The 21,937-nt window shown below is 41.5% G+C and overlaps 1 protein-coding gene across 1 annotated transcript; it reads left to right on the top strand.

Annotated features, from left to right (window-relative positions):
- Positions 1–1,610: 1,610 nt before the first annotated feature.
- On the top strand, positions 1,611–21,129 carry SEC62 (SEC62 homolog, preprotein translocation factor; the record flags this gene model as incomplete). The annotated part of the gene is made up of 8 exons (XM_082003888.1): positions 1,611–1,646; positions 9,746–9,854; positions 10,244–10,349; positions 12,981–13,191; positions 14,827–14,919; positions 18,956–19,016; positions 19,937–20,056; positions 20,663–21,129. 8 exons carry the CDS (start codon positions 1,611–1,613, stop codon positions 21,127–21,129), a joined length of 1,203 nt encoding a protein of 400 aa, XP_081860014.1.
- Positions 21,130–21,937: the final 808 nt, after the last annotated feature.

The raw sequence follows: 21,937 nt of genomic DNA, 5'->3' as shown, positions 1-21,937 counted from the left end.
AATCTGGAATAAGACCTGTCATGCGACAATTACGTTTTTCACAATGAGGGCAGCAAGCAGACAGGAGAGTGGTTCTAAAGAGCCTCTCCCATAGAGCAGGGAGGATTTTCCCAGCTGAAGTTCAGCATGTGCCTATGCAGGGACAGTAGAGGGGCTCTGAGCTACGCCATGCTAAAACCCTTACTGCAGGCATTATGTATCATTAGCAAGCTGTAAGTTACAGATGACTAAAACTTCTGCTAGAAAGCCTCCATTTCAGATGTGCTTTTATGTTACTGCAGTTAAGCACATGAAATAACTGTTAAAATGATTGCCAAACTTAAAATGTATTTCTTGAATAAATGCCGTTTGCTGACTTTTACCAAGGCTTTGTTTTGTTGTAACTATAAAAACTTTAATTCCCTATACCTACGATTTATCTTTGGAATTATACTTTTATAGTTCATTCAGTCTGCAGCCAGTCAGCTTAATTTGTAACTTGTATAGATTTTCTGCCCAGCAACAGCAAGAGAAAAACATTCAAAAGAAAAGATGTCATAACAGAAAAAGCACAAAAATTGGCACAGTGACTCAGGGGTAAATATGCTGCTGGAAACAATTTTAGGTTTTTAATTACCTAGTTTTCAATCTGAGAGGTTCCAAAAATCACAGGAACAGGAAGGGGCAACAAGATTTGAAAGGACTGGACAAGATGATACAGCACTGCACATACTTTTCCATCTCAAAGTGCCAGGGTGTGGTTTGGAAACATGGAGCCAGGATAAACCATTATATGCTTTGCTAAATTGAGTGACCTCATGGTGAAAGCATGCAGGACAACCTCCGACAAACGGCCACGTTTCTCTATATAGGCTGTTTCCTGAATCTAATTCTGTAGGTATACAAGGAGGTCCATGCAATCAGAGCATGTTTAAATAGGTAACAACTAACAAAGGCCTGTTACGTCAAGGGTCTTTAAGGCCTAGCATCATGTTTAGGACTATCAAAACTGAACATAGATTTTTACTGCCAAAGAGCTGGAGCACCTTTATTCTGGCGGGATGGGCTACCTCTTCAGATACCAAGTGGCCCCTCTGAGCGCCGATGGGCCCAGCCTGGGGGTGAAGGTGGCCAGGACACGGCTGGGTTGCTGCCTCCTGCCTTGGGTAGGCCCCGACGCACACCCCGGCTGCCTGCGAGGGAACCGGGCGGCGACAGGCCTCGGTAGCGATTTGGCAGTTGGACTTTAGACGCTGGGGCCTGAGCAGCGCGGGGTGAGGCCCGGGCACAGGAGCAGGAGAGGCTGCATCTCCCCCCGCGGGGAGTTTCTCATTAACTAATCTGCTGCAGAGGGGACTGACAGCCCGACGGGGGCCCAGCCCGGCGCCTCGGCTCGCGATGCCTCTGAACCGGGGCGGCCCACCAGAGCGGAGAGCCAGGGCAGGGATCCTGCGAGCCGGCTTTCCCTCAGAGCCCACCACCCTCCGGCACGGGGGCTGAGGCGCCGGCCGCGGTGAAGGGCCGAGGGGGCGCAGCCTTCCCGCCCCTCCGCCGGCTCCCGCCTCCTCTCGCGAGGCCGCCACCGCCCCCACCCCCCGGCCCACGTCACCGGCGGAGCAGACGGGGACAACATGGCGGAGCGGCGGAGGCACAGGAAGCGGATCCAGGTAGCCGAGCCTCTCCCTCCCTCCCGGCCCGCGCCCCCTCCCCAGGCGGCAGCTCCCCCTCCCAGTCCTCAGGGCGGCCCGGCTCCACCGGGCGGCCTCGCGGCCCCTCAGAGTGGCTTCCCCCCTGCTTCTGCGGCCTCCCCGCCCCGACGCCGCGCCGTTGCGAGGAGCTGAGGGAAGCGACCCCGTCGCGGCCGCCGCCGGGACAGCGGGAGCCCCGTAGGTGCCGGGAGCGTGGGGAGGAGCGCCGCACCGGAGCTCGGTGGAGCTCGGTAAAAGCCCGGGCTGGCACCGGGCGACAGGTTTTCCTCAGAATTTTCTAGCAAATTCGTAAATCCTAGTAAATATTAAGAAAAGCTGGAGCCCGCCGCGGTAGAGGGCTGAGGGGCGGCCGGCGGGACATCCCGCTGGTCCGGCCGTGCAGTCCTTTCGGGTCTGCGTCCTCAAAAGTACATCGTCTTTCTCGGTGACCAGAGCGTGAGATTTCGAGCGGTTACTTGGTTTTAATCGCCATGTTATACTTAGGATCTCACGCGTTACCAATGTCGAACAATAGTTCCGTGAGGTAAGAAGAACGTTCAGAATGCCCAGGCGAGCACCCACCTTCGCCCAGAGCGTGTCCGTTCCAGTGATTCGTAAGCAATAGACATAGGGCAGATGGTATAAGCATCTTAAAAACAAACGTGCCCCAGCCAGGAAATGATGTGGTGAGGAAAGGATATTTGTTTTTAGAAAACGTAAACAAACAACTGCCTCTAAAAATAGACCTAATCAGCTTTGAGATGATGATAAAATGTCGTGATAATTAGATGGTACACTTAAATGCAAAATTAAGGCTCCTGAGGTATTTTCACTTACCTGGAAGTCTGGACTTTCCAATATGTAATTCTAACAGTGAGTTTTACGGAGTTTTTTAGTGCATGTTTTGGGCATAGTTACAGTATCAGTTGCTGTAATGCTTGTTGCTGTTACATGTTATTAACCCTAACCCTAAGTAATGTTTGTTTTTTGATTTCTTGCTCTGCTGTTATGTGGAGATAATATTAACAAGAGGAATCATAGAGCCCTTCAACAACGTACACTTCATATGTCATCCTTCTGCTTGGCTGACCTCTCTCCTTTCTCTTCCTTTCCCTTCCCAGCCCACTTTCCCTTCCCCCAAGAAGATGGAGATTGTAATGGTTCCTTTTTTCCCTTTTAATTTAAATTACTGGGGGAGGAGGGGTGGAATTCAAAGAGTAATTAATCAGAATCTTGTTAAACAAGCCTTATAAATCACAGACATTCAGTGAATTATCATAAAACATTACAGAATTATGCTCTTTTCTTAATCATCATAGACTGTCCCTTACCAAGGATGACACCAGCTCGATAAAGCATCCATCAAAACCAAATTAAATGTAATTTAATGTTTACTACTCAAGTCTGTGGTCTTGCAAGCACTTAAGCACATGCCAGCCACTTTGCAGTAAAAGTATTTCCCGGATTGTTAGCAATTAAATCGATGGATGTGTGTTAACACTTAAGGTTTAAGATTGTGGCCTAAATTTGTGATATAATTATGCAGATAAATGTCTGTTGTGTCTTTGTAGTTCCCCAGTGTATGTCAACAACAATGGAAAGGCAAGACGAGGAACAAAGAATACTGTTGAATGCCCAGAGGGTGTTCTTAATTGGTCAGTGAATAAAACAAAAACATACTTTTCTTGGTAGTTGGTTTTGTTTTGTGTGGGGGTTTTTTTAAGCTTTTTTAACTTTATTGGCATAGTTATAGTAAGATGATCATGTTTCAGGATAATGCTGCAAGTTTCTTCTTTTAAAATGAAGTGTGGAATGTTTATTTGTAGGCATTTCAAGTGCTTTAGAAGTGTGTACTTATTTTAGGGTCATCTGTACCCCTTAATAAAGAGACTATTTATCAGACTGTATGCAAGTCTGACGTTTGAATACCCTGTTGTCATTAAGTAGAGCTGTATTTCTTGACAAGAGTAAGGTTCTTAGCAGGAGATGGTCTATTTAGCTGTGGAAGAGGCTGATGTAATACAGTTCAATTACAAATACTGTATGTACAGAAACTGGGTTCTGAATAATTTTTATAGGATTTTATGTCTACTATCAAGTTTGGAATCATGGTAGTTAGGTCAGCTAGCTTAGCATGAGATGAGACATGAAAAAAGTCTCAGTAAAATAGTTCAAAGTTCTGTCAAGCCTACTTTTTGCGTTTTCCATCGGCAGTAGTAACAGGAAGGATGTGTGTTACAGAATGCATTTTCATAAAAAGACCCATTGCCTAATCTGTATTGCACAGCTTAGGCTCTTCCTCCGGCAACACGCTCAAAGTTATGGAAGATGCAGAAATCTTGACTTCAGGAGTTTGAGTAAAGGTGTTTTACAGGTAAAGTTTTCAAAGTGTCATTCCTGATTGTAGTTTAACTGTAATTAACATGGAGATTACTTCAGACATGCAGTAGTGAACCGAGACTGGTCTGTAGGATGCAGATTGCTCGAGCCAGTGGGCCCCCACAGGATTCAAATTTCTGAAATCAAGAACGCTTTCTGTATATAAAGAACTTACTAAAAGAAAAGCAACATATGTTGTCGAATGGCTAGCTTAGTATCTTTTCTTTTAGACAGAAGATGGGGGATGTCTTTGAACACCTGTTACTCCAGTGACCTGATCAAAGCCATTTCATCTCTTGGAAAAAAAAATACAGTTCCATACATATCCTGAAATAGCTGCTTAAACACAAAATCTTCATAGTTGGTTACTTTGACAGCATTCAGCTGGGCAACACGTGGCAATTTGTTGGCAGGTCTGCAATTTGACTGTTAAGTAGGCATTAAGTTTTAATTACATTGTACTGGCTGGATTCCATTGTGCACGGTTTTATTCTGCCCATGTGAAGTTTTGTTTATCTTTGCATTGCAATTAATATCACTTGCGTAGCCCCTTAGTGCTGTCTTCTCTACTCTAGAAATGTTAATGCAAATAAATAATGTTGTTATAAATAGAGAAAACAGTTCTTAAGCAAATGTCTCAGTGCAAATTGATGGCTGAGGTGGCATCAATGCCACGTACATGCCATTAATGATGTGTACCTTCTTTGTTGACGACTTTTTTCTCTTGAGTCACTGGATTCAAGCTTTGAGATTGTCCTGGTGGGCATCTACTAGTCAATATTAACTGTTGTAGCCTACAGTTCTGTCATGTCTTGATCTGGGCTCTGCTGGAAGGAAAATGTGGAACAGCTGCATTGTTGCTTCCTGATCTACAGTTTTTTTGTGAAGAGTACGGAAGGGATCTTCGGAAATTACAATGCAATGGTTTTCCAGTAATGCAGATTTTAATCCAGCTTGCCCATTTGTCTTTATTTTCTCATAAATTCTAGTAAAGCTGAGTGGGATGATAACAATGAGTGGCTAAGTAACTTTTTCAAAAGTGAGTGGTATCAGGTGATAGAGGAGGAAGAAACAAAGATCAAGGGGGGGAAAAGCACAGAAAGCTAGGAATTAAAAGTAGGAGCCCCACTTGCTAGTAAAACAAGAATCACTGTCTTTTGAAAATCTGAGTTATGTTTTTGGAGGTGGGAAGGGAAAAAGTCGAAACAACTGGCCTAGGGTTAGAAGAGAACTTCAAAGTACTGTAAATTGCTTCCTTGGCATGTGCTTTAGAACTCTGTATGTTTACAGCCTTTGCTCAAAAAAATCAGTGATGGCTGAAAAGAAAGAAGGAAGAAAACAAATACTTTGTTTCTATAGGATATGTATAGGACAAAAAAATCTTTATCTTTTTCTGTAAGGAAAAGTTAATGTCTTGTGGCTAGCAGACAGCCACAGTAATCCAGAAGAACTGGTTTCTCTGCATGGCTCTGCCACAGTTTCTTGTAAGAGACCTCAGGCAATCCATGTACTGGTCATCAGTGCAGGAGTTGGACAATTTTATGTTTATTAATCAATGAGGCAAATATAGATGGCGTTCTTAAAGCAAGTCCTAAGACCCTAACGTATTTGTTTCCCCCTGACCCACTCCCAACCAGTGATCTATCTAAGCTAATTCGTGTGCTTTTTCTCTGTCCTACTGCACCTTGATTTATTTTAGGCAAAGTATAAATGTCTCCACAGATGGATGAGGAGTCCCCACTCTCCTGCCACAGACCGTCTTCTAGTCTAAGGTCCTGAGAGTCAGGGAAAGGAAAAAGATAATCTTGTGGTTCAGCCCAAGCTTTCATGTGCTCAGACCATCTTCAGAGAAGATAACACTAATGCAGTTGTTGTGTCCTTAATATGAGGAGAGGTATGAGGAATGGAACATGGGTTGACATAGTGTCATTTTTGATGTAGCGTCTCAGCTTGAAAAACAGGCTGCACATGACAAATGTGCTTAAATTTTTTCTTTTCCTTATCTAAAACTGTATAAACTATTAGGCTTCAGAAGTCTTCTGTGAGGGACGATGTTCTGAAAAATCTTAAGTTCTCAGGTGTAGGAGCAAAGAAATAAACTAGATATTCATGTTATTGAAATCAAGGCATTTTGATGACCCCTTTAAAACAGAGGAAGATAAATCCTTGTAAGGCGTTAGTCTGCACATGAAAAAACTTGTCTTATTAGTGAGGGTCATAATTTAGTCTGTTCTGATTTTCCAGAAAACCTGTTTACATTACAGTGTTGTGGAAGGAGATCATCCTGTCTTGGGTCATGCCTGTTGTCTTGCAACTGTGATGCAAAGGCAAAAAAAAGAAGGAAGAGTGAAATTTCAAACCACAAATATGCTCTGGCCTTTTGACATCCATTGAGTGGTTCCAAGGAGTAAGAGAACCTGAATAAGTCATACTTAGGTAGAGGTGAGAGGGAGAAGGAAGCTCATGAACACAATAGTTTCAGTAGATCGGTTCAGATATGTTTATTTTTAATGTATACAGGCCTCTGCTGCTGCAGGCCCAGCTGGAGGTTGAATTACCTAGGAACCGCATCAGTGTATTGAAGGAAGTTCAGAATGCATGATGCTGTTCTTTGATTTGGGAGATAATGGTAAAAAGTGAATTTGATTAGGGTTTTCCTTTCACTTCAGTGGGTCAGGAAGGTGCCTGGGTTTGAAAATCTCAGCATTGTTTTATGAATTTTGATAGTAATGCTTGAGAATTGTTCTTAAAAATTTAAAAATGTTAGTGCATTTCTAGTAAGTAGGTATACTGAGCACTGCTTTTCCTGTAGATGGAGTTCTTCTGTCTAGATAAGTAAGAAATTGGGTTTGATAGTTATTTTTAGTGGCATTCTTCCAGAGTTTGTAAAATATCAGGGCTCATAAATCTCTAAATTTTACATGCTGTCTAGTGACAACATGCATTTTTTGATATATAAAATTAAAGTAGATGCAAGGGTCTAAAACAAAATCTAGAGCAGAAGGATTTGGAAGGTTGACACTATCCTATTGTTTTTATTAATTGAAAACAGTTTAATTATAGAATTTTAATTGAGAAGACAATTTACAACATTCCAGAAATATATTGCCTGTTTCTTGAATCTTTCTGTCTTTCCTATAAAAGCAAACTTTAAATATCAGAAAGTGTTCATACACTTTTTAAGGCTGTCTCATCTGTTTTAAAGCTTTATATTTTATTAAGAACTGCCCCTTGATTCATTTGTATAATCTTTTCATAAACATATAAAGAGGCTTAAAATGCCTGGGCTTTGGGTATTTTTACAACTGAACATAAAGATCAGTTGAACTGCATCTTTTAAAAAGTTGTGCTTAGGATACTGAAATTTTCAGTATTTTTGTTGATTTTATGATGAAATTGTAATATTATTTTCTGTCGGTCATCTGTTTTAATATGTTAACAGAGGCCTGGCTCTGCAAATAAAGGGATGAAAATAGGATGAAAAATGGTGCTTAAATTGCAGGGGAAACTCTCTCAGAATGAGCTCAGTTAAACTGTGGCAGTCCCTTTCACAGGGAAGCTTTTTTTGTTTGGGATGTTACGAAACTATCCCACAGAAAAGGACAAAGCAATGGATATTAAGGAGGAATAAAAAAAAATCTCCTGGTGCCAGCCACTGCCTGTACAGTGCATCACATGACCTATCAGAATCATAAATATTTTGCGAAGAAACAAAAAAATCCTAGCAGAGGAATTAACACTGATGCGAATATCTGTAGCTTCTCTGACTGTTTTACAGTCTGTGCTGTGAAGAAGAACATTGGCCCTGTGAGTTGTTGTTCTAAGTTTAATTTGCTGGTAGGAAAGATTAAAAAAGCATTATTTTGAAGCTCAGTTGCTGCATGTAGTCATCAGTCTCCATGGTACCTTAGCACACATGCCATACGATAACGATGGTACACATTCACTCATTTTCTTTAAATGCATTGTAACTCATTTTGTTGTTACTAAACCAGACCTGTTTTGGTACCAAACTTGGTAGTATCATCAGTGATTTACAATTACTGGTACAACTGTACCATATAAGGGGACACCCAACCACAGTATGTAAATTATGTGCATACATGCACTGTCAGTTAGTGAATAGTTTTCCATGAGTTACACAGATTTTTAAAATTGGGGGAAAAAAAAAAAGGACTGAACATGGAGAAAGAGTTAAGTTAATCTATATGACGACTGTTAGGATCATCTGGCTTAATTTAGGCACATGTTTTTAAAACTGTAACTGGTGAGTATGAGAGCATATTTCTGTATACACGTAAAGAATTTAGGCTTTAAAAAAAGGTCAGTAATCTTAGAACTAACAAACTACGGAGTGCTTTTGGTCATTTGGGTATCTTATGTCTATATTTTTCTCTTTAAAATTGTCCTCAGATAGGAAAAGCAACAATCCCATTTAGAAGGTTAATTCATTAACCAGTTGATTTTGAAAGTTAGCTGTGCAAACTGTTGAAAATTAACAACTCTCACCATCTGAAGCTTTTATTCTGGTGTAACAACATCTATTTGACCTTGCATTTCCACTTAACATGCCTCTTGCGATATTATGATTACACATCTTAAAAGTGGTAGTGGAGGTTGTGTGTGTTTATTGACCTTTAAAAATATAATGTCTTTAAATAGAATCTTTGGTGATTTACAGTAATATTTAGAATCCAATCTGTTTTGTGGCTTCTGCAATTGATTTCTTTGGCCACCACGAGAAGAATAGGTACAGAAAAGGTACTGGCCGTCTGAAAAGATGTCCCAGTGTTTCTCTGTTCTTGATCTGCGAGTAGCAAGGGGATTTGGAGAATTAAGCCTTACTGATTAAAAGCACTCTTACAGAAAGGAATTCTTGAGGAAGTTTGCATGAGTCAAGTGTAATATGCCATGTGTTTTGTTTCAGGTATGTTTTTGTGAAGCGGGAACATTAGAAGGGTCTTCCTTTCCTGCTTACAAATATTAGGTCTTAATTTTGCACAGTGAAAATGCCTGTCTCCATCCTTCTGTCTTACAAACCTTTGAATTCTGCTACCTCTCTGGAAAATGATAAATGTACAGAATTGATGAATGCGTGCAGACTAAGGGCTACCTTTTCCTAAACAGCTGTTTTGACATTCATGTATGTCATCCTGCTGTGCTTCATGGTGATGTTCCTCATCTCTAGGTTGTAAGAATCTCCTCAATGGTACTCTGAGGTTGAAGTAATTTTGTAGTCATGCAGTGAAATTTTCTAGCCAAATCTTTCAACTTCTTTTCAACATGGTTTTCACCTCTTTCACATGAAATTCAATCTGCTTTGTATTCTGTCAATATGCCTGCATTGCTGTCATTTCATACATGCTCATTCCTCAGTCTGTTGTTTTTCTTTGCTCTCAGCTTCACAACTGTTTTCATCCAAGCTTGTGTGCCTTAAGCAGCTTTCCATGTGCCCTTAGTTCCTCGTTTAGTTTGCTCTTTTTACAGAGCTGTTAGTGGAGTTCGTAAGGAATACTTTTTTGCTTTACGTAGACAGAAAGTTCTTGGGAGAAATCACTTGACCTATTTTCACATCTTTTACATTTTATTTGTTATTTATATATTGCCATAAAATAATGAGGACTTTGATTTTTGAGCCCAAATGAGTGTCTTTCCCATGTGTTTAAAACTGTGTTAATTTTGTACTTTTACTATTGTAGGAGGTCGGTGAGCCGTTCAAAGAGGAGAAGGCTGTTGCTAAATACTTACGTTTCAACTGCCCAACAAAATCCACCAACATGATGGGCCATCGAGTTGATTATTTTATTGGTAGGATTACTTTTAACCAGAGAATGAAACTTTGTTCTTCTAGCATTGTGCTTGGGAGGAGGGGGGCCTGTTTTGTTTTTATTATTAGTGGTTTCTCTAATAAGTACTGATCTTTTGATAAGTTTGGTTTTGAAATCTTACCTAGGCATTAAATAGCTGTAAAATTAATCTTACCAGCCTGAAGTAAAGACAATAAACTTTTCACTCTGTGATTAGTTGTCAAGAGTGCTGTATTTCAGAATAGTGGCTAGTCTTGCTTTAAAGATTGAGAAAATGTGGACCATCACCAGAACTGACTGACTGGCTCGTTTGGTTCAAGGAATGTAGACTAAATGTTAAAAGAAATGTCATTAATTTTAATGTACTTTTAATCCCATTTTTCCATCTAGCCTCAAAAGCTGTGGATTGCCTCCTGGATTCTAAATGGGCAAAGGCAAAGAAAGGAGAAGAGGCTTTGTTTACAACCCGAGAGTCTGTAGTTGATTACTGCAACAGGTATGACCTAGCCTAATTCATCCCTGTTATGAATGAGTATAGTTGTCAAGATGTCTTAGTTGTTTAGGAACCAATTTTACGTAGGCTTTGTGCATTCTAAAATCTTTGTGCTTTCATGTAAAAATGGTGATTGTATTTTTATTACTGTGTTTGGGGGTGGAAACAATGGAGTTTCTTCATCTTTGTTCTCAAAACTCTCTCGTGCTTTCATTATGCTGCTTTGGGCAGCAAGATGAACAAAATGATTTTCCTAAATTTTATAGTTCTTTTAAGTTAGTAGGGTTACAGCTCTCAAATGTCTCCTTCCTGTGGACCTCGTCTGCCATCATGGCAGAAGCTGGACTTTGAGGTTCATTTTAGGCTTCTCAAATGGTATCTCCCTGCTGCTTAGTGTACTCTTACGTGCTTTGTTTAGGTGAATGGCATATTCTGACTATACCTCATTTGGGGCAGACACATAGGGTTAGGAGGACTGTCTACACTTGGAGAGCTCTGCGAAAGCTACTTAGAAATGAAGAAAATGGCTAATATTTAGTCTTTTTTTTTTTTCTGGCCATTCAGAAAGATGAGCTTTTTCCCCCTCCCGGTTCCAGGGTTGAGGCAGGGCTGATTCGATGTTTGAACTTTAATCCATTTGCTGATTACTTCGAGAAAGTTTAGGAAAAAAAAGTTATTTTAATGCAAGCAGAAAAATATTTTCCCTTCCAGAGTCTTTGGACTGAGGTAAGAGCCTGTGCATTTGCTCTTCAGTTACTAAAACACTGGATGAGATGACAGTTGGTTAAGTCCTCAGGTCCAGCAGCCTAAAGAATGCATGTGTAGTGTGCAAAGAAAATCAGTTCAAGCCTGTGTTTTCTGGCACTGATTTTTACCACCAGTATCATTTGGTGCCCTGATGATCCATTTGGCACCATACCATGTCTGCAGTTTGGTTTCTCTTGCTCACTTCTATATTGCTAATAATGCTAAGGCCACCTTTGGCCACTGAAGCTGTTTTTGGAGTTTTAAACGTTAGCACAGTCTACTTCCTTTGCCTTTTAGAAGGGATGGAGGAATATGTTAATACAGAAATAATCCCTTCAGTATGAAGAGGCTGCTTAGGTTCTTATTCACACTAAAACCAAGTACCTAAACTCTCCTGGGGTGGCTATTGCTTGTTTTACCTGCCCTGTCAAACAAAAAACAAATACCAGATCCTGCTCCTTCATCCTGGGTCAATTGCACTAATCAGTTGCATATTTAAAACAAGTTACCAAAGTGAATTCATAACACTGTTCCAGTACATAAGGTCTTTCAGTACACTTATATATTGATCTAAGTTCAGTGAGTTTTCTTTTGAGGGGATTTGTCACAAATAAGCTACATCAATAATGCCTTGTTCAGCAGATCTGTAGAGGGCTAACAGGTCAGGAATTAGCAGGCAGTCTGGATTTCATTAGTGAAGCAAAGGTCTGTCCCACTTGAGGACCTGGCTGTTGGCCACACTGATACCATGGCTCCATACTCATGGCAGTAGGTCTTGCACAGTCCCATCTTTTTATATTCCACCAGAGACAGAGGTAGCTCCTGCAAGTGAAAGAGCTGTCCTGCAGGCTAGACCTGTCCTGTGGGCTGCTTAATACCTGAGCCCCCTAAACTTCCATCTGTGAAGTAAAGTAGTTTCTCTCAAACAACTGATTTTCTGTTACTAGAAAGAGAATCCATGTCAACAACTGTCTGAAGAAAGTTGTTTTTTTCGTATACCAGAAACAGCCGCTCGATAGTCAGCATGCACATGAGGTTAATTGGTAGAATGACTTCTCTTTAGTGAGTTTTCCTAATTCAACAAGCAGTCCAGCATTAGGATTTGGTCTGCAGCAAGAGGTGAAAGAAACCAAGGACAAATCTTATCTACCTGAAGCATAGGACCAGGCTTTTCAGTGTGAGCGGGTGCTCGGATTTCACACCCCACTGCTTGCTCTCAGTCTGAGGAGCAGTATTCTGCCCTGCTTTTCCTGTTCTGAATCTGGCTGTGATCCTTTCAAGGACATTACCTACTGGTGACAACCATCAGACTACTAAATACTACTGCCCAGTGCCCTGCTGGCCAAATACATACTTGCTCTAAGGTGTGTTTGTAGCTGCCATGGTTGGAATGCTTGCAGATGTACCACAGTTCCAACAGGGTGATTTTACTCATTGTGCATCTCTTACAAAGGAACTTGATAAGCCATATGTCCACTTTCTTATTTTTGCTATGAAATATATTGACATGAACATGAAAATAAATATTGGATGGAGTTGTATTAATGGGAGTGATAAATAAATTGACCTGGTGGCTTCCTCCATCCTACGTCTTGCGTATTCATTTATATCTATGCAAAATGCTGCCCCAGAAAAGTATGTTTTTTACCCAGTTTTGAACAGATACTAAAAAAAAAAAAAAAAGCCAAATAGGTGAGAGACAGGATAATTAGGTCTGGTGTATTTATTTGTTAATAGAGCAGATGATGGTGACCTCTGACTTTCAGTCTTGCTATTCATGATTATATTAGATAGACAATCTAGAATGGTATCTAATAACATAACTGCATGTAAGTATTATTATCACAGCCACACTTAAATGTATCATTTAACTTTTTTCATTTTAAGACTCCTGAAAAAACAGTTCTTTCATCGTGCATTAAAAGTGATGAAAATGAAACCTGATAAGGATACAAAGAAAGAAAAGGAAAAAGGAAAGGCTGAGAGTGGGAAAGAAGAGGAGAAAAAGAGCAAGAAAGAAAGTGGCAAAGATGAAAAAACTAAGAAGGAGAAAGAAAAGGAAAAGAAAAAGGATGGTGAAAAAGAGGAGTGTAAGAAGGTAAGTACTATCTGCAAGAGAAGAGACAAACCTGTAAAAGAGAATACATTAACTGATTGTTAAGCCAATGTAGTCTTAACAGTACGGTTGGTTGTTCTAAAATGTGACATACCTTTTTTTGCCTGTTTTCATATCTGAAATATGTTGGGTTGTTGTGGGGGTTTTTTTTAAACTTTGGAGTTGTTCTGATTTTGATCTAGGTCAAAAAAGACGCTGCAGTTGGGCCTCTGTGTACCTCATTGTCTTCCAGTGTGGACTGAGTTAATCAAAACCTACTTGTGTTCAGCTGCAGCGGGCAATGATGCTTTGTACAAGCATACCTTAGCATAGAGTGACACGTGCATGGGACCAAACATCTCAAAACAGTGCAACTGCACATGTAAAACAAAAACAATTTTGCAATGTTTGCTAGTAAGAGAGTTTGGAATGTAATACTTCGTACTTGGTGCTTGTAAACAGGTCTGTAATAGTGGGCTGTTGTTGTATATGGCAGCTCCATTACTAATCTGTGTAATGCCTAGTGTGCACTGGCTTCTGCTTTGGTTTCTTTAAAGTTGAAACTTTTATTAGTGTACAGGTTTTCATATGTGTCTTCATGTTTTCATTCCTGATTTCTTTTATTAGCAGAACAGAATTCCTAAACTAAATTGTTAGGAATTTCCAGGAGGAACTTGATGACGGGATGTGTTTTTTCTTCTACATACAATGATATGAATCCAGTGAGAGTTAGTTGGTAGGACCATGCTCAAAAGTTATTTGCATTCAGACACTCCTCAGTGCCATAATGGCACATTTAGTAGACCAGTGGCACATTTAGTGAGAGCTATAGTCTACGTGTACAAAGGTCTAAATCTCAGAAGAAAGCTATATGGCTGACACAAACAAAACAGTTGTTCTGGCACTCTAAACATAGAAGCCAGTGTAAGATAACTAAACTCTTGAGGTGCTTTAAAATGCTGATTATGAAAGTTACGAGCTCCTCCAGTTCCCTGTCATCTGGAGTGTTACATTATTAAATGTAATGTTAATTTTTAAACTAATAATTAATTATTGAACTGGTATTTTAGTAGATTATATAAGCTAGTGGGTAGTAACTCGGAACAACAATACAGGACAAAAATTAGAAAGTTAATTTCAAGCAACGAAAAGGAAATGAGAGGCATGGAAGAGGAAGCACAAGACTGAAGAAGAGACCGAGGAGGGTAGAGAATGAACAGGTGGAAACTGATTCTGCAAGGACACCCATGTGATATATAGGGCACGCAGGGACCAAATAGTTCTAATGAAGTTAGTGATTTTGATCTTTGTGCAGACTTTCTGTTAATATCAGCAGAGCTTTGCTATGCATTTAAAGCCCTAATGTAACCCTGAAGTCATAGTCTAGTCCTTAGACATTAACTAAAAATAAAATTTCCCTTTCCTTACAATTTTCCTTTTTTTTTCAGGTACACAGTTGGTAATAAATGAGAACAGGAAGAAATAAAGCATGTTCATTTAAAAAAAAAAAAAAAAAGTTGAACATGATCTTAAGTTTGTGAAAAGCTACCAGTCTCAATATATTCAAATATTAGAACTTAAGACCCTCTTAATATTTTTTATTTTTTTAATATATATATAATTTCTGTTTGTCCTCAGGATGAGACCCCAGGAACACCCAAGAAAAAAGAAACTAAGAGGAAATTTAAACTTGAGCCACATGAAGACCAAGTTTTCTTGGATGGAAATGAGGTAAGATTTATGGGTACTTTCTAACTTTTAGTGTCAGTGAACTATTGTCAGGTAATAGCTTAATTTACTGGATTTCTGCAGACTCTTTCTTGCCCTGTTGAAAGAAAAATTAATGGCAATGTGACAGCTGATACTGAAACATCAGATCTTTAGTTATTTGCAAGGAGATGAGAGGGGGATAAATGTAGGATGGTAACTTAAAAAAAAATCTAAAAGAAAACTTAATTGCCAGTGGTAGTGTTAGTGGCCGTGAGGCGAGGTATTTGTCCTCAGGGCGCACTGGGGTGTTGGAGCAGGCCTCCGTGCTCAGAGGCTTTCCAGACTGCACTGGGAAAGGCCCTGAATAGAATCACAGAATGGTTTGGGTTGGAAGGGACCTTTAAAGGTCATCTAGTCCAACTCCCTTGCAGTGAGCAGCAACATCTTCAACTAGAGCAGGTTGCTCAGAGCCCCGTCCAGCCTGACCTGGAATGTCTCCAGAGATGGGGCACCTACCACCTCTCTGGGCAACCTGGGCCGGGGTTTCACCACCCTCACTGTGAAAAATTTCTTCCTTAGATCTAGTCGAAATCTGCCCTCTTTTAGTTTAAAACCATTACCCCTTGTCCTATTGCAACAGGATCTGCTAAAAAGTCTGTCCCAATCTTTCTTATAAGCCCCCTTTAAGTACTGCGAGAGTGACCTAGGCAGGCCTCCCAACTGACCCCGCTTTGAACAGGAGGGTGGACCAAACACCTCCCGAGGTCTCTTCCAACCCAAATTATCCTATGGCTGTCATCATGCTGCAATATGGCTACACAAAACACAGGCCTTTTAGAACATGATGTTCAATCACAGGAGGGGAAATAAAAAAATACCTGCAGTCCAGAGGCTGCCTGACTTTGTGATCTGAGCGATGCTTAGGCATTCCTGAATTCTCATCCTGGCTTTACCACTGAAACTGTGGTCTTAAATACTTCTCTGTACTTTGCTCTCCTGGAAGACAAAGAATTTAAATCCTTAAGAGCTCTGTAATGTACAGAGTCATATTTGTGCTTTTAAGCTTTGGGATAAGTGGTAAGTCTTTACTTCAGCAAAATTATACTGTGCTCTGTGTTGATGCTGTGCGTCGCTGTACTGGAACCTCCCTTAAGATTCTCGTATACCTCTGATTATAAAGCATATAGCAGTGAATGCTGTAAATAAATCACTTGTGTGGAAAAAGTACTTCTGTTATGTTTCTCTTGTTTTACTCAGTCAGTTCTTTTACCACCTGCCTTGCTCTCTTTCATCCCACTTCACAGAGAATGACAGTTACCTCTGATCCTCCCTGTTGTCTTTTACATGGAGTAACCAGAAAGGCATGCAGCATTCAGAATGAGGGTGCAGTGCTGTATTTGCACTATTAACAGTATTTGCTTTTGTCTTAACATTGTTTACTTTTTTGTTTATTAATGAGCAGACATTTTATAAGAACTGCAACTCCCAAGATCTTTTTTGTTAAGTAGTAGCTAATTTAGAGCCAACCCTTGTGATTTACATTACAGCTGTTTTTTCCCTTTTCTTCATTATTTTTCACTTATAAACACTGAATATGACACACTATCTTATTGCCCAGTCACCAGTTACGATCAAGGGAGGTGATTCTGCCCCTTTGCTCCACTCTGGTGAGACCTCACCAGCAGTGCTGCATCCAGCTCTGGAGCCCTCAACACAGAAAAGACATGGACCTGTTGGAGCAGGTCCAGAGGAGGCCACCAAAATGCTCAGATGGATGGAACCCCTCTCCTGTGAGGACAGGCTGAAAGATTTGGGGTTGTTAAGCCTGGAGCAGAGAAGGCTCCAGGGAGACGTTAGTGCAGCCTGGCAATGCTTAAAGGAGGCTTATTAAGAAAGATGGGGACAGACCGTTTAGCAGGGCCTGTTGCAGTAGGACAAGGGGTAATGGTTTTAAACTAAAAGAGGGCAGATTTAGACTAGATCTAAGGAAGAAGTTTTTCACAGTGAGGGTGGTGAAACCCTGGGCCAGGTTGCCCAGGGAGGTGGTAGATGCCCCATCCCTGGAAACATTCCAGGTCAGGTTGGATGGGGCTCTGAGCAACCTGATCTAGTTGAAGATGTCCCTGCTTACTGCAGGGGGTTGGACTGGATGGCCTTTAAAGGTCCGTTCCAACCCAAACCATTATGTGAGCTTCAGTTTGGGCTCACAGAACAGTTGACTGGCAGGAGAGCTACACACCTTTCATGCCCTGTGAGAAGTAGCACCATCAGCATCCTGGCCTGTATCAGAAATAGTGTGGCTGGCAGGACTAGCGAGGTGATCGTCCCCCTGTACTTGGCACTGGTGAGGCCGCACTTCGAATCCCGTGTTCAGTTTTCGGCCTCTCACTACAAGAAGGACATTGAGGTGCTGGAGCGTGTCCAGAGAAGGGCAACGAAGCTGGTGAGGGGTCTGGAGCACGTGTCATATGGGGAGCGGCTGAGGGAACTGGGGTTGTTCAGTCTGGAGAAGAGGAGGCTGAGGGGAGACCTCATCGCTCTCTGCAACTACCTGAAAGGGGGTTGTAGTGAGGTGGGTATTGGTCTCTTCTCCCAAGTAAGCAGTGATAGAACGAGAGGAAATGGCCTCAAGTTGCACCAGGGGAGGATTAGACTGGATGTTGGGAAAAATTTCTTTACTGAGAGAATGGTCAAACATTGGAACAGGCTGCCCAGGGAGGTGGTGGAGTCACCATCACTGGAAGTATTCAAAAAACTTGTAGATGTGGCACTCCAGGACATGGTTTAGGGGGCATGGTGGTGTTGAATTGATGGTTGGACTTTATGATCTTAGAGGTCTTTTCCAACCTGAATGATTCTGTGATACTGTGCAGTGGAATATTAGGTTGCATCACACTGCAAAACTGGATTACTGCCTCTAAGGTGCCCCCTGGTAGTTCATGTCCACGCATTTGCTGTGAGGGTTTGCTGGTTTCTAGTAACCAGCAGCTTCTTTTCATAGTTAACAGTAGCTAAGATTCAAACTGGGTAGTTTGGCAAGAAAAACAAACAAAAAAAATACCATTTTTCTAGTTCAGAAAGTTCTGTGCTTTACCAAGAAACTTTTGGGTTTTTTTTAATATGGCTTAGCAAATCTGATTCAAATGGATCCACGGTTCTCGCACAAACATTCGGTAGTGTTGCAACTGTAGACATTTAGATAACAGTGCAGTGTGGAACACGGGGTACAGCTATGCTTATCTGAGGCCATCAAATGGGACTTAAGATGAATTGAGCATTTCAGCTGGTTGCTTTGTTCCATATGTTCAGTCAGGCTTTTTCTTTCTCTTAAGGGAATCTTTTCAAAGCTAGAAGTACTTTTTGTTTCCATGTGGTGGACCTGAGAAATTTTTTCTTTACAGAAGTTTTTTGGCTTCGTGCTGTATAACATTAATGAATAATGAAAGATACAAAGCAAACTGTGATTCAGTGATACTCCTGAATCTTTCATTTCCCCGTCAGTTTTCCTGTCTTATTGTTTTCCCCAGCATTTTAGATCACCTGTAAGTTGCTCTGGGTACAACTTCTTCCATGAAGTAATTGTTTGAGAGATCCAGCCTGCAATGTCCATTGGTTTTCTTACACAGTATGGAAACTCCTTCCCTTCCTTCTTCCCCTCCTGGCTGGAAGCCTGCAGCCCAACCAGCGCGCTGCCCAGCTCTGCGTTCTGCCCTGCCTCAGCAGCGTGGCGCTGTCCTAGACCTCCTGCCGTGAGGCTCCGATAATAGTCGGCGCACAGCCAGGGCAGCCAGCGTGGGTGTGCAGGCGCACAGCCCTGCCGTGCTTGGTCTCCTTTGGCACTTCTTTCACTGGCAGAAACCTGTTTCAAGTCCTGTTCAAAGTAGGGATACGCGGCCCCTCTCCCTGCTCCTCCACCCTGATACGGTACTGACCACAGGGCCATTTGTTCAGCACCGAGCATTGCAGCATGGCAGTAGGCATTTGGATGAGAGAAGAAATTAAATCATTTATCAGAGAGCTTGTTTTCCAAGTGTAAACAAGATTATTTCTATTGTAGGTATATGTGTGGATCTATGACCCTGTTCACTTTAAAACTTTTGCCATGGGACTTGTACTCGGTGAGTAGATACTAGTGAGCGCATCGTAAATGTAGGCGTAGTATCAAGGGGCCTGTCTGTCTTCGGGGGGGTTTGTCTTTTTTCTGGACAAAGCTTTTGCTCTTCGGTTTCAGCATGATTTGATACCGATCATATTATATGAATTTTGATCTCAGGATGGAGGAGCTACATGTGTGAAACAAAGAAAACCAAACCTGAAATGTGCTTTAGCAAATGTCTGAACTTGCGCAAGTTTGCAAGCTCTTTATTTCCGTTGCTTTAAGCTAACGAGTAAGTTGCCCAGTAGGGAAATGTGAGTTTTATATAAAAATGTGAAAGATGCTAAAGGAATTATTTTAAACTACGAATGATACCTTTCTGACCATAGAACTTGTATTTGTGGAGGATAAGCCCTATCAGTTTATTTTTCTAATCTAAATTAGTATTGATGTTAACTGACATCAGTGAGCAGGCAGATCATTGTACTGCTAGTCTAACACCCTTGACCTGTACTTTCCAGCTTCCTCGCCCTGAGAGACCTGCCTTTCCCAAGAGCCTGTGTCATCCCTTGGGGCTGTATTCAGGCCTTTGACCAGTCCGTGGGGCCACCATCACCTCCACCCAGCTCGTTGCGCCCGTTCCCTGCTGCTCTGATTGTAGGCAGCTCCCTGCTCCCCCGTTTGCCCTGCCTTCTCCTCAGAGGTGCTCTCTCGCCTCTGTTGCACAGTCACTTCGAGTTGCTGAATGTGGCGTCTGTCTTCCCAGTGTGCAACAGGAGCAGTGGGACTAGACAAGGTTTTAGTCAAGGCCTAAAATACTGTCAGTAACTCATTCTATGCTAAGCCGGTACCTGGAGTAAATGGTAAGCCTAGAACCTTTATAGGTGTACCAGGAAAAACTGACCATGCTTCTCATGCTTGTCTCCTTATCTTTCTGTTTAGTGATTGCTGTTATAGCTGCAACTCTGTTCCCGCTCTGGCCAGCAGAAATGCGCGTTGGTGTTTATTACCTCAGTGTAGGTGCAGGCTGTTTTGTCGCCAGTATTCTTCTCCTTGCCGTTGGTAAGTGTCAGTTGTCTTCACTTTATCAGGCAGAGATGCGGACTTGTTCTTAGATGTGGTCTGAGGTGTGTGACCGTCTCACTTCCCAGCATGACGTTAGCAACAGCCAGGCCAATTCCGTGTCTGTACTTCCCTCGTGCCCACTGGGTGTCAGAGCTGTGCCACAGAAAGCAAGCAAGCACGGATTGTGTCACCCCTTTGTGTTTCCTGTACAGTGGAGGTTTGTTTACTGCCTCCCTTTAAAAAAACGGGGGGGGGGGGGGCGGGTGGGAGGTGCAAATAAACCGCAGAACTGTACATAGGAACAGAGTCAGTAGTGAGAATGGTGTGAACAGGATTTTAAGGTTTCTTTCGGCTTGTATTTCTTCAGCGAAGGGGAGGAAGAGCTAAACCATAGCTTAGATACGTGGTTACTGTGTGTGGGAGGCGTGGTAAGAACAAACTATTCCACAGTGCTATTGCAGAGGGAGAGACTTTCTCCCAGGTCACCCCTCTCCCTGCCCCAGGGTGGCTGTTAATAGTGAATATTTCTCACACCATAGTTGTACAGTGTGGATGTTTATAATATAAAACCCAAAATACCCCTTTTTTTTTTTTTAAATACAGCTCGCTGCATCCTTTTCCTTATCATCTGGCTCATCACTGGAGGAAGGCATCACTTCTGGTTCCTGCCGAATCTTACAGCAGACGTGGGATTCATTGACTCCTTCAGGCCCCTGTACACACACGAATACAAAGGACCAAAAGCAGACTTAAAGAAAGAGGAAAAATCAGAATCCAAAAAGCAGCAAAAATACGACAGCGAGGAGAAATCGGATAGTGAGAAGAAGGAAGAAGACGATGGGAAAACAGAGGCAACGAGGAACTCGGGAACAGATGGCTCAGGAGGAGAGCGACATTCAGACACTGACAGTGACAGGCGTGAAGACGACAGGTCCCAGCACAGTAGTGGAAATGGAAACGACTTTGAAATGATCACAAAAGAGGAACTGGAACAGCAAACAGATGAAGGAGATTGTGAAGAGGAAGAGGAGGAAGACACCGAAAGTAGGCCTTCACATGAAAAATCATAACTCACTGTGGGTTTGGGACTGAGTATGTGCAAATGGTTGGATTTTCTTTGTTGGCTGATCACCAAAACACAAACCATACAGTAGCATCTTTGTTTGCTGAAATATACATGTTACCAAATAGTTTTACATCTAGTTCCTTCATTTGTTTAACCATTAACTTGATTACTTGGTACTATGTTAATCATTAATACCCATTTGCAGAAGTTTTATCAATCTGACAAGTTTTCTATTGATTGATAGATTGCCCAGATTGTCCTCAAACATACTGAAAAATATAGTTTTCTGGTACTTGCATAACTGGTCGATTAGTTTAGCTTCTCAAACTTGCTTTTGTAAAACAGGTAAAAATTGGATGACCAAATCTCAGATTACTCCTAGTTATACTCGTTTGATAGCTAGTTAAGTAAAGCCCTTCTTAGCCCACAGCTTTCTTGACATTTTTCTTGAGTTTATTTTCAAAAGGTTGTGAAAACTTCCCTAAGAAAACTAGTTTTAGCAGAAGTATTTTGCTGAAAATATCAAAAGCAGGTAATGCTGAATTTGGCTGCAGTGTTCTCCGTTTCTCCAGACTGTGTGCCAGCAACTGAGGAAATCCAAACTGGTTTTGTACATCTGGTTCAGAGAAAGATGTCATCTCCAGCAGGTGAAGGAAGCAGCACCGCTTGGAAATTATGGCTGTTTTCTTTCTCCTGCTCCATCATAATTAAAAAAAAAAAAGATAATGTATTCTGTACATAATTTACAAATAAAGCAAACCATTTACTTTAACTGCTACTTATTATTTAGAGATTTGATCCAGCATTCAGTT

The sequence above is a fragment of the Phaethon aethereus genome (assembly GCF_964289735.1).
Source record: "Phaethon aethereus genome assembly, chromosome: 9".
NCBI classification, from domain to species: Eukaryota; Metazoa; Chordata; class Aves; order Phaethontiformes; family Phaethontidae; genus Phaethon; species Phaethon aethereus.
Note: the sequence above shows the minus strand (reverse complement) of the source record. Positions and strands in the feature narration are given on the sequence as shown.